Raw genomic sequence first — 15757 nt, 5'->3', positions numbered from 1 at the left:
CAACAGTTAACGATTGGAAAGATGGGATTCACACAAAGTAAAAATCCAAACACATTGAGTCAATTCCAACTCATAGTGACCCTATCGGACAGAGTGGAACTGTTCTCACACGGTTTCCGAGGTCGAAGTATTTACAAAAACAGACGGCAGCATCTTTCTCCCACGCACCTTTCTGTTCGCAGCCAAGCACTTCAATCACTATGTTACCCATACTCCCTCTGGCTTCACCATGAACCCCAAACCCATTGTTATGGACTTAATTCCAACAATGGCCCACTACAACAGAAGAGAACTGCCCCACAGGGTTTACACGTCTGAAATCTGTATGGCGACAGACAGCCTCATCTGCCGCCTGTGGAGCAGTTTGTGGGTTCCAGCTATCAACCTTTTCTTTAGTGACCAAGTGCTTAACCACTGCGCCACCAGGATGCCTATGGCTTCACTGTATATGTCATCATAGAGAAATGAAAAGGACAGATCACCATATATACGTGAGTATAAGCAGAGTTTTTCAGCACATTTTTCATGCATTTTTTGTGGTAAAATTAGATTCCTTGGTTTGATACTTGGGTCAGCTTATACTCAAGTATATATGGTAAGTAACCTGCTGAAAATCAGCGTAAATTAGCATACTGCCCTCTTCTGGTAGTTATTTGCAGCTCATGTTATAGTCACAGTGAAAACATTGTGTTATTATAGGCCCTGGAGTTGGCCCCTAGCCAATGGCAACTCCATACACAAGGAAACAAAGTGCTGCCCTTTTCTGCACCATCCCTATGCTGGGCCTGTCCTCCTAGTCAGTCTGAGTCTCTGAGCGCCACTGAAACTTGTTCAGCCTCACAGGCGCACACAAGCCTGAGGTACATTGGCCAGGAATGGAGCCCTTTTATCCTGCATGGGATGCAAAAAGGCTACCCGTGAACTTACCAATGCCTCTTAATAAAGATGCACAGCGTACTATTTTGTACACCAATGAACTTATTGATCCCATTTAACTGAACAAATCACTTTTTTTTTCTCAACAGAAAATGCTGCTAATTCCAGTTTGCCATCGCCATCTGGTAAGACTGTTTTTTCATGATTTGGGGAATTTGAGGAAAATATTCTTCTTTACAAAGTCTCTGTGAAATATGGCCAATGGTCAGGTAGAACACAGTCCTTTTCTCCATGGAACTTAGTCGAACTACTCGATGTCGCAGTATGCCGTATACCTGGGAAATCAGTAGTACTCATACATAAGATGACAGACATCATGATCCTGCACCTGTGGGCATGGAGCCCTAGCGGCTCTCTGATTCCGCACTTGGTTGCTATCTGAAAGGCTGGAGGTTTGGACCTACCTGGAGGCTCCAAGGGAGAAAGACCTCGTGATCTTCCCCCAAAGGAAACCCTATTGGGCAGTTCTGCTCTGTCACACAGGATTGCTCTGAGTCGGAATTGATTCAACGGCACCTAACAACATTGACTCATTGTGGGCCAAACTTCGGAGTAAATTGTGGCTTTTACAAGTTATTTTTAGTGCTCCACTTCACAAGTGTCCTAAAGTATCTTGAGAATATAAACATGGCAAGTGCCTTGTGATGAGCACTGGTGGGGGGTAGTGGTGGCACCTTGGACAGCTAACATCAAGGTCAACAGTTTGAAACCACCATCTACTCCTCGGAAGGAAATGGACCTTTCTACCCCTGTAAAGAATTACAATCTGGGAAACTCACAGGGGGCATTTCTATGCTGTCCTATAGGTCACTATGAGTTAGTATAGGCTCCATTAGCAGTGAGTTTGGTTTTTGGTTTATGTGCTATTTTTCAAATGACTTCCAAGGGCTTAGCACTCAGGAGAATCCAGGATTATGGTAAGGCAGGTAAATAAAGAGGCATCTATAATAGGACCAGTAATATAAGAACCAGGACAGAAGCCCCATTTGAGGCTGCTAACTGGAAGGAAATGGGACCTTAGGGAGGCAGTGGCCCAATTCTGTTATTGATGAGACAATGCAGCCTGGGGTGATTGAATGACTTGTCACACAACTTTTTACCCCATACTGCACAGTACAGTGACAACACATAGCTTCTCTGACTCCTAATTCTGTATTCTTTCTGGGATGCTAGGTATTCCAGAACAGTCTTTTCTCCTAACGAGTGAATCAAATCACAACCCATCCATTATCAACAACAAAAAAACTCACTGCCATCAAATCAATAAAACTCATAGTGACTCTATAGGACAGGGTAGAACTGCCCTTGTGGGTTTTAGTGACTATAAATCTTTATGGGAGTAGAAAGCCTCATCTTTCTCCCATGGAGTGGCTGGTAGTTTTGAATTCATGACCTTGCAGTTAGCAGCCCAAATATACAACTACTATGCAACCAGAATTCCTACTACACCATCATCATTATATAAAAACGAACTTCAACTACAATTCCTTCATTTATTTAAATCAAATGAATAACAAAAACAATTACTGTTTGTGCATGTACCACGAGTCTAGAAGTTTTCAGATACCTTCCCTTCACCTCTCAACATAATAATTTTATTCATATTCTAGATGAAGAAGCTGAGGTTCACAGAGTAAACCTCGCCCATAATCACACATTATTTGGAGCTAAACTGCTTGCGTTTAAATATGACCACGCTCCTCCATCCCCGTTGCCGGAAGTGTGACTTTGAACAAATGCCTTAACCTTGCAATGATTCTGTTTCCTCAGCTGTAAGCTGGGAGAGAATAACAGTGCCTGCTTCATTAAGAGTAAACCCTCAATAAATAGGAAGATAGAATAGGTTCCGTGTTGGACTGTTAACTACAAGGTCAGCAGTTTGAACCCATCAGCTATTCAGCAGGAGAAAGATTAGACTTTCTGCTCCTGTAAAGATTTGCAGCCTATTCTGCAGGGTAGTTCTACTCTGTCCTGTGGTTGCTATGAGCCAGAATTAATGGCAATTTTTAATGATGAATACTATGAATTAACACCCCTGTGGCTCAATATGGGAGCAGTAACCCAAGGGAGGTACACACACCTTAGAATAATCACCATTTGAGGTTGAATAGGCAGCATTCAGAAGGGTGAGGAAAGGAGAAAAGGAAATGGTAAACACAGGAGGAGATCAATAACAATCCATTGCGGCCATTGCAATGGATGAGTTGAAACAAAAGGAATACGAACTGTTGAATGTAAAATTCATCTGCTCTGTAAGCCTTCACCCAATTTACAATAAAAGGTTGTTGTTGGTTTTTAATCTTATTACATAAGTAATGGAAAAGAACCAAACACAGGACTGCAAAGTACCAATCTCTTTCTCTCTCTCTCTCTCTCTCTCTCTCTCTCTCTCTCTCTCTCTCTCTCTCTCTCTCTCTCTCTCTCTCTCTCTCTCTCACACACACACACACACACACACACACCAGTTCTTAAGCTTCTACGATAAAATTAACCATTGTATTTGTCTGGAGCAGTCCTGGTGGCATAGCACTCAAGCGCTTGGCTGCTTACATAAAGGTCACGGGTTCAAACTAGCCTCAGAACCAGTCAGAATTGACTTAACAATCATGGGTGGCCTTTGTCTGCCCGTAGAATAGCCTCAGCAGACTCGACCATAGTGCTAGATTTGCAAAATTTCGTCTGTATCGAATGAGGAATGGATCTTGGGATCTCACCCTGCATTGGGTCCCAGCCTAGAAGCTAGGAGCTCTGGGTTTGTGCTGTGCAAAGTGGACATTCAGGGCCAGTGTGCTCACAGGCCTCGGACCAACATCACCGCCCATCAACACCGGGAAGAAGTGTTGTTCCGAGGTGCCGTTGAGTCAACTTTGACTCAGAGCAAGCCCGTATGACACAGGAGAGCGGCCCCGTAGGATTTCCTAGGCTTGGCGAGAACACATCACCAAGTCTTTCGCCCTTGGAGCTGTTGGGTGGGTTTGACCTGCCCACTTTTTGGTTAGCAGCCAACATGTTTAACTGTTGTGCCCCCAGGATTCCTTTGGGGACGAATGAACAGTCATGAATGTTTTTTTTTAATGCTTTGTCCAATGAGGAAAGGATATCATCGCCATACTTCAGATTGCTCAGGGACGGTTTTATTTCTCAAGAAATAGCTTGGATTTTTTTTTTAAAAAGCATAAATGTAGTAAATGACAAAATATGGAAGCAATAATGTAGGACAGACAGGGTGTGTGTGTTTCAGCCAACGCATGAGCCGCCTGAAACAGACAAGCTAGCCAAGCGCCTTGACGCACCCAAATTTTGTCCTGACCAGCAGAGAGCCAAGCTCTCCCTGCTGCAGTGGTAGAAATGTTTGTATTTGCTTTTCCCATTTGGGGGTCGAGGTCAAGCCATTGGTTCTTTTTAATATTGAAACACACCAAATGTGTGCAGCATCTGACCTCTGTGTAAGTGGAGTCACTCCGCAGAAAATTTATAACTGGATTGATTGTCTTAATAGCAGTCAAATTCGAAAATAACATACCAGGAAATTGTGTTAGGGAGTAGAGTTTGGGGGGTCAAGATTTTTTTTTAATGCTCATGTTCACTATGGGAAACGTTGCCAGGTGTCGGCATAACAGAATGGAGCCAATATGTCAATCATGACTGTAGCCCAGAAAATCAGTAAAAATATGAAATGTTTCTAGACTGTTCTGCTTGAAAAAAAATAATTGAAAATCCCATTTCTTATATTTATTTCTTAATATTGTATAAGTACCAGTCGGCTTTGTAAAGAAGCCCTGCTAGTATAGTGGGTTTCCAGTTGGGCTGCTAACAGCAAGGTCGGCAGTTCGAGTTGTGCAGGACAAAGATGAGGCTGTCTGCTCCCGGAAAGATTGACAGCCTTACGAACCCAAAGGGGCAGTTCTACTCTGTCTGACGGGGTCATTGTGAATTGGGATCAACTCAGCGGCCGTGAATATGTAGGGGGGATTTTGTTTGGATTTTGATAGTAGACTTTGTAATCAAAGCTTTCCATTTCTTCATCTAAAATGAGACCGTGGTATTTATTTGGTCTCTTGGGTTTTCTCTACAATTTGAGTAGATGTAGATCCACTGAGTGGTGATGGGACTTGCAGATTTAACCAAATAGTGTACTGTGGTCAGACAGCACATTTTTCTTTCGTTCTGTTTTACTTTTACCCCCACGTATAAATATTCTAACTCCTTCAAATGCAATAAATAATGATTTAAATGCATTCATTAAAAACATTTGTTTCCTCCTGCAGCTGAATCACCTCGGATCGGGTTTATCCCCATCTCCAATGGTACTCCAGGCAAGATTTTGAAAACATTTAAGCCTAGATTTAGCTCAACTTGTTAAGTTTGGGATTTAATTATATCTTTGTATTATTTTTCTCTTCGGTGCTGAAAGAGGTTGAAACTACAAGCCTCAATGGTAAGAATGACTTTTTCTGAAGCAAATGAAAATTAATAACCCTCACTACGAATATAAATATCAAAAATGGTATTGAAGGTTTTAACTTCTATATTATATGAGTCTCTTAAGTAGCTTCAATACCTCACCCCCAAGCAAAGCCTCCTCCTCCAAATAAACAAACCAACAAACGGTTCATTGAATTATGGGACCTAAGTCAAGGTGACTATGACAAATGGACAGACTAGACTGCCCCATTCGGTTACTAGGCTGTAATCCTTACAGAAGCAGACTACCCCATTTTCCTCGTGTAGAATAGAACATCTGCTGGGTTCAAACAGTCAACCTTTCTGTTAGCAACCAAGCACTTAACCACTGTGCCACCAGGGACCCTGGTCCACCTTGGAAACAAACAAACAAACATAAAAACCCACCACCATTCTGACTGAGTGGCCCTACATAGGGTTTCTGAGACCTTAGATCTTTACGGGATCAGATGGCCTCATCATTCTCCCAAGAAGTGGTTAGTGGGTTTGAACCGCTAACCTTGAGATTAGCAGCCCAACACAGCCATGGAAAGCTACCTACAATTTCTGGTAATATGAACACATTTTTGTTCTCACAGAGGGAGAACAGCCCTCCACCATTAACTGTTCTAGAGAAGAAAATATTTAGTTTCTTTTAGTACTCATTTGGAGTACCCCATCTCACTTGCTCTCTAACACAGTGCCAGCAAGTTTTATAGAACAGTTGTTTAAATGTGAAAAGTACATCCAGTGACTCCCACACATTTCCGCTTGGGTTTGGAGAGACAGCGCGTTCAAAGACAGTCCGTTTACAGATGGTTTTATCAGTTTTTAAATCATATGAAACGAAGACAAAACAATTGGCCTCCTCTTTGAGCCAGAGGAAAGGGTCATTGTGGAGAGCAGCACATTCTGTTCCTCCCCTCTGTGGGTAGACAGCCTTCCATGGCACTGCGGTCATGCCCTGCCACTCTTCACAGCTGGTATGATTATTGATCGAATTTTAAGGAGTTAGAACTTTTGATCGTCGGATGGGTGGAGGGAGGGAGCCAAACATGTGCCAAAAAATGACAACAGTCAGAACAGTAATTGGTTAAACCTGAAAGTCCCAGAATCAATTACTTGGTTAACTCTACATTTAAACAAATCGTAAAGAAAACCCAAGAGACCAAACAAATATAACTGTTTCAGTTTACAGATGAAGCCTGTTAGACCCTGCGAGTCCCGTAGTTAAACTGAAGTCGAACCATGTTCGTGCTGGCTTGGGAGCGAACCAAATTCTAGACTGATTTTCATGTAAAGAATAATAACAGCGGGTTTAAAATTGGACTTTGAGTTAAACAAGGTGAAAATGAGAACTCCAAGTTGACACAAGAATTACTTAACAATTGCTTGAGAAGGTAAACATGTACAAAGCATATAAGGACAGTGTATTGAAGCTAATGTTAATGATGGGGTTTTGTATTCTCATAAAGAATTACAGTCTGGAAACTCACGGGGGCAGTTCGACTCTCTTCTATAGGGTCACTATGCGTCGACATCAATGGCAGGGAGCGAGTGAGTTTTTCCGGACTCTCATTATAATAGATGACACAAAGGAACATAATGTGCAGTAGCAGGAAGGGACTTACTTAACTCCGGTAATGTTAAGGGCATTGCTATATGTTAGAGTCCCTGGACAGGTAAGATGCTCTGCTGGTAACCAAAAGTGTAGAGGTTCAAACTCACCCAGAGAGGTGCCGCTGAAGAAAGGCCTAGTGATCTATGACAGAAAACTCCTCAGAATTTAAAACTCACTGCCATCAAGTTGATTTCAATGAACCCTAGAAGACAGAGCAACTCTTTTTGGGAGTAGAAAGATTTCTCTTTTTCCCACAGAGCAACTGCTGGTTTCAAACTGCTGACCTTGGGGTCAGCAGCTCCACGCATAGCTCACTGCACCACCAAGGCCATTGACAACTCAATGGAGCACAGAAGTCTCCTCTGATGCACCTGGGGTCACCAGGAATGGAAGTTGACTCCATGGCCACTGGCTTTTGGCTATGTGTTGGACACATAACGTTAGTCCAGGAAACACATTTAGAGTGAATGAACCTGTGCAGGACTCACCCTGGGGTTGGAGGCAGGAGGGTGGTAAGAGGATGGGCAGCAAATACCTTTAATAGTATCGGTGGGCTTTGGGGGAGGAATAAAAATAACAGAAAGAAAGACACTCACTCTCTGAAAGTCTCCTAAATTTCAGGCAAAATAAAATGCTTACAGTGTCCAGGAGGACACACCTTTGCAAACCATGCCCAGAGTTATGCTAATTTTTGTTATTTTATTTCAGATGCCACTTCCAGTATATTAACCACTTTAAACAAAACAGGTAATATTATGTTCTTTCTAAACCGAATCCTCTGGTTCTGTAGCTTCTTGAGTTCCATGTAGACGTGTGTGCTCTACTAGGCTACCACCGTGTTCCTTTCTCACCTGGTCCACCTCCTGGTGCCTTCAACTCAACTGGTGATTTACTTACTACCCTTTTGCACACAGGGTCGCTGCTCATCAGAATGCACTCCATAGATTTTGGGTTTTGTTTTACATTGACATTGAGCCATAGTTCAGGTATCACCACGTCCCCAAATTTCCAAACTGTTGTGGCTAAGAGCACACTGGTTAAAAAAATGTGCTATTTATTTATTATAATCCATTTAAGAGACAGAGAGAGAGAGAGAGCGAGAGAGAACATATTAGAAAAATACAAAGAAGCAAATGGAGGTCTTTAAGGTTACTACTGTTACTATACATTTTATATATTTCCATTTAGTGTGATATAGTTCTGGAGCCCTGTGGCTCCATTTAAGCGTTCAGCTGCTAACTGAAAGATTGGAAGTTCAAATCCACCTAGAAGTGCCTCAGGAGACAGACCTGGCGATCTGCTCCCATAGAGATTACAGCCTAGGAACCCCAGCGGGGCTGTTCTTCTCTGTCACACAGGCTCATTATAAGCTGGATGGCACCCAACAATTATCTATCTTTCTATCCTCTTAAAAATAGCCATCGTTTACATAGATTTTTGTATCTTCCTTTTTGACTCAATAAGACCCCAAACCACGGCCATGGAGTTCATTCTGATTCTTATCAACCCTGTGTAGGGTTTATCTTTATGAGCTAAATCTTTGTGGGAGTAGACAACCTCATCTTTATCCTGCAGAGCAGCTAGTGGGCTTGAATCACCAACCTTGGGTTTAGCACATCAATGCCTATTTACCGTATATACTCTAGTATAAGCTGAGTTTTTTCCCAGCACGATTTTTATGCTGCAAAAGGCCCCCAGTTTTGTATGGTAAAATTAGATGCCTCAGCTTATACTCAAGTATATACGGTAACTCAATATTATATCAAAATGTTTTCTAGAGTCCCATACTACTAATGATGAAAATATTCCATTGTGAGGCCTATGTAAACATTATGGCTGTTTCTATTTTTTAATAGAAATTGTTGCAATGAACATCTTGGTGCCAACATCTTTGCATTTGTCCCCAATTTATTTAGGATGCTCTCCAAAGATTGGACTTAATGGGGCAGGATAATGAGTATTTTAAGGTCCCTAATACCTCTGCTCAATTGCCTTCTCAGAAGGTTGTATCCAATAACATTGCTGTCAGCAAGAGAGGAGAGTATCTTTGTCATCTGACCTCTGTTGAGATGACATCACTACATCATATATCATTTAATGTTTCTCATTCTAAGGTTTAGATTGTATTTTTTCACTTCATGATTTGTAGAACCAGAAGTTCCTTTCATGGCTGTTTCCTCTGGAAAGGAAACTATTTGCAGAAATGAATTATACAAGTGTATTTTTTATCTGAATTGTAATGCAAGACGCTCACAGTCTCTCTAAGAAATTACCACCCATCATTGCTATGGGTCTCACGTTGCAATAGAACGTTTCAATCACATCTACACAAATGAGACCTGTGAAGCTGTCAGAATAATAACATCGTCATTCTGAAATGAGGCTCTAAGCTCGGAGAGTTGTCTTTTCTTCAGAACCGGCCAGTTCATCCTAAGAGATAGTCCCAAATCTGTGACCACAACGTAGCCCTTTCTAATGGCTTCTCCTTACAGCAATGCTCTCGAACCCAGTCCTCTATTATCTGGAGATTGAATCCTGAGCTATGGCTTCAAAGGGTGTTGGGAAGACAGGGTTTGCTTCATCAGAGCATGGTAGTATTTACCTGTAAGACATTGCATTTGACCAGTGCTTTTGTGTGACTGTACTTAAATGGTCTTGATTTGGCAGTCATTTGATCCATCACTGCAATGCAATGGGGTTGACACTATCTTACCTTCCAATAGAATTAACAGGGCACTTTGTTGATTGTGGACTATTGTAGCAATTAGGTAGACCCTATGCTTCCTGTTTTCTATTATGTTTTTACTCTCAGTCACCTGCTCTTTGCAAGCTATCCCTTGAAGGTCCTGATGGTGACTTAATTATACATATCTGAAGTCTAAGTCCACACTCATTTGTCTAGCAGTGGCCCTTGGAAACGGAAATAGAATTATACCAACAATGGGGTGTGTCAGGGGTGTTATCTAACTGGGTAGACATGGGAATCCAATTCCTAGACCGACTCCAGCGCTGATGCTCTATGAGCTACGTATGTGCTTCCTGTCCATTCCGCTCCCAGGACAACTTAGAGGTGCCAACCATGTGATTTTCTCATAGCTTCACTAAAATACTGCTCATGGAAAATGGTTTTCTTCCCATCCCCAAAAACCAGGCAACAATTCTGCTCTAATATTTAAATTGCTTCTTTGCAGACAAAGCTAAAATCACTATAGTAAAAACCTTCAATACATCAGGTATGACTTATTATCAATATCAAGACTTTCTTTTTTATAACTCATGTAAAATTAAACAAGCGGCTGGTGTTTTTTCCTTGTCTTAAAAAAAGAAAACCTTTTCCTAATGATAGATATTTTTATGCACTGGGTGCCTGGAGTTGTACTAAGTGTTTGGGGCTACATAATAATGATCAGACACAGTGCTTACCCTCAAGAATTTTCTAGTCAATGGGAGGAGACAAGACAAGCAATCATAATAATATGAGCCATATGCATACAAAGACAATTATTGTATGAGTGTTTTTTAGAGGCCCGGGAGATGGAAAGGTTGGTACTAATGAGTTTGTCGATAAGACACAATAAATGAAGAAAATATTTTTGGAGCAGTGAATCTCCAACTCTATTTAATATCAAAAGGGATCTATTTAGAAGTACGTGGTGCAAGTCTAGGCACATAACATACATGATTAACAAAGACTTTTGGTTGATTTAAAGATGGGGTTGCTAAACTTTGACTCACCGGCTAACTTTTACCCACCATCTTGTTTTTGTAAATGAAGATTTATTGAAACACAACTGTACCCATTTTTTTACATGTTATCCCTGACTACTCTTCTTTTACAGTGAATAGTAGAATTAAGTAGTTGTAACAAAAGCCTAAAATTCTTACCCTCTGAACCTTTACAGAATAAGTTTTTTGAAAGAATGTCCTGTGGCCATGTACTTGGGGTAAATTGTAAGATAATGACCTAGCATTAGTGAGGGGGTAGGTAGGAGAATCCTCAGGATGAATAAGCAGTGCAAAGACACACTTCACTAAAGATTAAGGTGCAGCTAGAGTTCAGAGAAGATGAGAGATGATAGAATGGCAAGCTTAGAAAGCAGTAGATCAAAGATTGTAAAGAGCATTGGAAACATCGCTACTCACTGTCTATATATTCTATAATATTTACATAATGTATATTTTAATCATAATTATATTTTAAATGAAATATTTCTCTTTTGGTGTGGATAGCATTGGTGTGGAACAATACAGAAATCTACATGTCAGGTAACGTTTGGCATCTAAATTCAGTTTGCTCAAAGAATCACAATCCTTAGCTGAAGATCTGGTGTCTACACACCACAAATCAACTAAAATCATTCTGCATAAACCACATTACAAACACTAACTCAAATTAAATTTTGGTTTCGGTCCATACTCCTTTCCCTATAGAGAGGAACTAAGGACTCATAATAATGGGCCATGGAAACGAAATAGCATTGCATACATAATTCTGACCAAATCTGAGCAACAAGGAGACCAACGTGTTTCTGAATATAACAACCTTATTTCCTTGGTGGTTTGCTCTATGCATGTTTTATGGGCTTCTTAGGCTTTGCCAGAAGGATGACATTAACAAAGGAAAGATTCTTAGAGCAGTAAACCTTACGTTCTTTTTGACTCAGAGAAGAGATGGGCTTCTTTTACCCTACAGGTCCCATGCTTCTGTATGATGCTTTTTGTTCTAACACGGGCTTGTTTTCTCTACAATTCTTCTCCATCTCCTTTGTGTCTCTGTATGGTCTCTCCTTCTGGCCTTGACTCCACCCTGAGCTTATTTTAACCTCTCATCTACTAGCCTCTATCACCGGGAGGCACTTCAGAAGACAGGCCTGAGAATTAGCCTGTAAAACCCCATGGAGCAGTTCTACTCTGCACACACAGGGGCTCTGTCTAGTGAAATCAACTTGATGTCAACTAACATCAAAAGCACCCACTAAATCAGGGGTCCTCAAACTTTTTAAACAGGGGGCCAGTTAACTGTCCCTCAGACCCGTTGGAGAGCTGGACTACCGTTTAAAAAAAACTATGAACAAATCCGTATGCACACTGCACATATCTTATTTTGAAGTAAAAAAAAAACAAACGGGGAAAAAACACCTGGTGGGCCGGATAAATGTCTTCGGCGGGCCGTAGTTTTAGGACCCCTGCACTAGATTCTACGCTCCTTGAGGGCAGGGGCTGTATTTGGAAACTCCCAAAGTCAATAGACTATAGGAGGTGTTTGTCAAAAAAATTTTTTTAATCATGTCATTTCTGCTCATGTGAAGTGATATGCTGACATTAATGTTAATTTCATTAAAAAGTATATGCATAAGGAATTAGGACAATATTAGCATGTTCATGGACTCACCTACTAGAAAAAGAATGAGGAGCTGTAATTAAGGGCTTTTCTATTTAAAGTTATTCTTCTTGATTAACATTCATGGTCCCTTTATAGTGGACAGGAGACGGATTAATTGGAAATGGGCCAAAGAAATTTTAGGAAGGAGTTGCGGATCAGAACACCTAAAGAATCATAAAGAATTAAGCTCCATGGCTGGCCAACTAATAAATGAAAACTCACACCTCTCATTCTTGTGGAATTCATTCAGCCCACTTTTGCTTATAATATTTTCAGCCCACATTGGATGCCTAAGTTTCTGAATTCTCTTGACATTGCCATCTATTTGCAAGTGTTGACATATTTAACTGGCTTGGTTGTGGGTGTTGTTGTTTTTTTTTCAGGAGTCAAACCCCAGAGAGATATCTACAATCTGTCATCTATTTGCAACAATGCAGGTTAGTACTTGTGTACTACATGTTACTGGATCTATTAGCTCCCTAGAGAAAAACGCTTTATCTTTCCCATATTGTGTGTGATCTGTGTCTCTCTGATCTCTTTTCATACCACCTGGCTACTACATCCCTAATGAAAAGAGAAGCAAATGTCAGACCTAGCTAAAGGTGTGTTCCCGATTGTCTAGTAAGGGGATAAATGAACTTTAATGCGAGACACTAAATATTTTTCACTATACCTTTACATCCATAGCTAATATACCCTTGGTTATTAATTTGAATTAATTCACGCATAAGATTTGTAATGAAATTAATAGTGAACAAAAGTCACTTCTTATATTACCTAAATCCCTCAAACTTTTCACAAGACCTTAAGTAATAAAGCTTAGAAACTGGATGTTGTCTTTGGGTAAGAATAAAAGGAAGCACTTTGATAGAAGGTTGCAATCTCACGTACACATAGTTGAATTGAATGTGATTCCAGTGGCGAACGTACTAAGATTGTCCACTATTATAAAAAAATTGAGATTGAAATCTCTTGAGAACATACTGGTCTTGAAATGGGAATATTTTCCCTTGAGCTACAAGCCAGGAGGAATGCAATGACCATGTCTCTCACATTGATTTTGCTCTCTGTGCTCCCTTCCTTGTTAAAACAAAATGGAAGCAGATATGACAAACTGAACTGGGGCAAGGGATGATGGGAAGGAGGAAGAAGATAATCAGGTGTTTTATGGTATGAATGACTTAGTCTGACTTCAGTAATGTAAGAAAATCATTTTAGGAATGTTTTCCTCTTATTCTATTTAGTTTGACAGTTTAACAATGTTTAATACTTTGTTTGAAAAACATAGGTAACTATTTCAAGTAAAATACATTAAAGTTGGATAATTTAGAAGACAAGAAAAATCCTACTTGAAAGAACATTCCATGAACACAGCTTTTTGCTGTTATTATGTTCCAGGTAGACTATAATAGGGAAATATTAGCTAGGTTTGATTTTTTAACATTTTATTGCATGTCATTTTCATATATTGTATAATTCTTCTCCCTTCTCTCTCCCGCTTCTCTTACCCTTAGCTTTACTGAATTCCACATAATTGCATTATTTTTGTGCCTGGTGATTAATGTCTAGTTCGGTGCTGTGTCTACATGTTTGATAACTATTTGAAAATTGAACATTTTGGTTAAGAAAAAAAAATCAACCCAACTGGTCATCTTGGATCCCAGATGCCAGAAAACTGGTTGAAGTAATGTTTTCCCCAATTAAGTGACTGAATTGACCGTTTGTTTTCATGTCTGGTGAAAACACACTCATCAGGGAACCAAATAACTCTTTTGGCACCAGAAATTCCACCATACCCTGCCAGAAACTAGAAACCTTCACTTCTTGCAGGTTCCATTCTGGGCTCATTAAGGGAACTGAGGGCCGGCAAAACAACTGGGAGCTGACCAAATTAACAAAAGTTGGGCTGAGGGTCAAAAAATGGTGACTGGTTGCTCTGCTACTGCTGTGCTTCCAGTGTGTCTCAGAGACTCAACTCGCGTTCAACAAGACTGATGAATGAACTTGGAAAACGGAAAGGGTGAAGGAGAAAAGGTGTAGGTACTAACACACACATTCACTTGCTCACACACTAAATACATTTCAAAGAGTTGATAGATGTTTCACTTGGAGAAGTCATTCTAGGCAGATGTGGCCTGGTGGGCTACACATTAAGCTGCTAAACAAAAGGTCAGCAATTCAAACCCAGCAGCAGCTTCATGGGAGAAAGCTGAGGCTGACTGCTTCCATGAAGAACTACAGTTTTGGAAACTCAGAGGGTAGTTCTACTGTGTCCTATGGAGCTGTTATGAGTCAGAATTAGCGCAATGACTGTGGGTTTGGATTTTGGTTTTGGTTACTTTTAATAAAATTAAGCGTTACATGGAAATTCAGTATCATTATGCCGACACTGAGGTCTCCAATAGGAAAGTTGCTGAAATGATAGCTCATGTTAATCACTGGTCTAGTGGCCTTTATTACATGGAAGTGAGCCACGAGATACAGCCCAATTGCTGTGCTTTGGGTGCAGTAAAAGAAGATCAAATAAGGAGACCTCTAGTTCTCCAGCACAAGGATTGGTTGACTACAGCTCAAACTACAAGCTGCCTCTGGCTTTTGAAAGTTCTATTAGGACACACCTTACCCTACTTGTTCACTTATTGTCTGTCTCTGCTTGTGCAGAATTGAGTAGTTGCCATTGAGGCCACATGACTGCAAAATCTCACATATTTATTATCTAGTCCTTGACAGACAATGGTGGCTCTAACTTAATGACACCTTTGCCCAAGGTTCAGGAGGCCAATCTTTGGTCCCTGTGCTTTATGAAGCATACACTGCCTTTCTGTTGAGGGCTTTCTATTTTATCTGCTTCCACATAGAGTCATAGCCCCTGAGAGTATTCAATGCACAAAGAGGCAGATGGAAATTGAGTCCAGTAATTCCAAAAGTGAGCATAGAGAGAAGAGGGTTTTCTGTTGTTTCTGAAGTAAACTCCATATTTAATTATGCACCTGAACAGAGGATTTGCCTTCCATATTCTTGAGGGTTCAAAGCAAAAATCTCCAGTTTTTTTCCTAGGAAAGATTTGAACTTGGTGGTGCAGCAGTTAAGCACATGGCTACTAACTGAAAGATTGGTGATTTGACTCCATTAGTCACTCCCTTGGAGAAATATAGGGTAGTTTGTTCCAGTAAATATAGATGGTCTTGGAAACCCTATAGGGCAGTTCTCCTCTATCTACATGGTTCTTATGAGTCAGGATATACCTGAAGGCAATGAGTTTGGCTTGGGTTTATGTAAATGGCCAGCCATAAACATATTTTCCTAACAGTGGAGAAATGTGTTCCCTCCCTCCTTATATGCCACTTGTAACAATAACAACTTAAAATATGTTT

General features: G+C 40.6%; 1 protein-coding gene across 5 annotated transcripts in view; it reads left to right on the top strand.

Moving 5' to 3' along the window:
• Positions 1 to 15757, top strand: part of ADGRG2 (adhesion G protein-coupled receptor G2) — a 120297-nt gene that overhangs the window by 66569 nt on the left and 37971 nt on the right. For 2 of the 5 annotated variants that reach the window (XM_075539630.1, XM_075539626.1), the window contains exons 4-10: positions 1026 to 1061; positions 5205 to 5243; positions 5351 to 5374; positions 7709 to 7747; positions 10192 to 10233; positions 11231 to 11266; positions 12767 to 12820. In XM_075539630.1, coding sequence (XP_075395745.1) covers positions 1026 to 1061; positions 5205 to 5243; positions 5351 to 5374; positions 7709 to 7747; positions 10192 to 10233; positions 11231 to 11266; positions 12767 to 12820 — 270 coding nt within the window. The remainder of the gene's footprint in view (positions 1 to 1025; positions 1062 to 5204; positions 5244 to 5350; positions 5375 to 7708; positions 7748 to 10191; positions 10234 to 11230; positions 11267 to 12766; positions 12821 to 15757) is intronic. The other 3 variants (XM_075539627.1, XM_075539628.1, XM_075539629.1) reach the window with 3 other exon arrangements.

This window comes from Tenrec ecaudatus, chromosome X (genome assembly GCF_050624435.1).
Source record: "Tenrec ecaudatus isolate mTenEca1 chromosome X, mTenEca1.hap1, whole genome shotgun sequence".
Taxonomy (NCBI): domain Eukaryota; kingdom Metazoa; phylum Chordata; class Mammalia; order Afrosoricida; family Tenrecidae; genus Tenrec; species Tenrec ecaudatus.
This window is presented reverse-complemented; position numbering and strand designations above follow the sequence as displayed.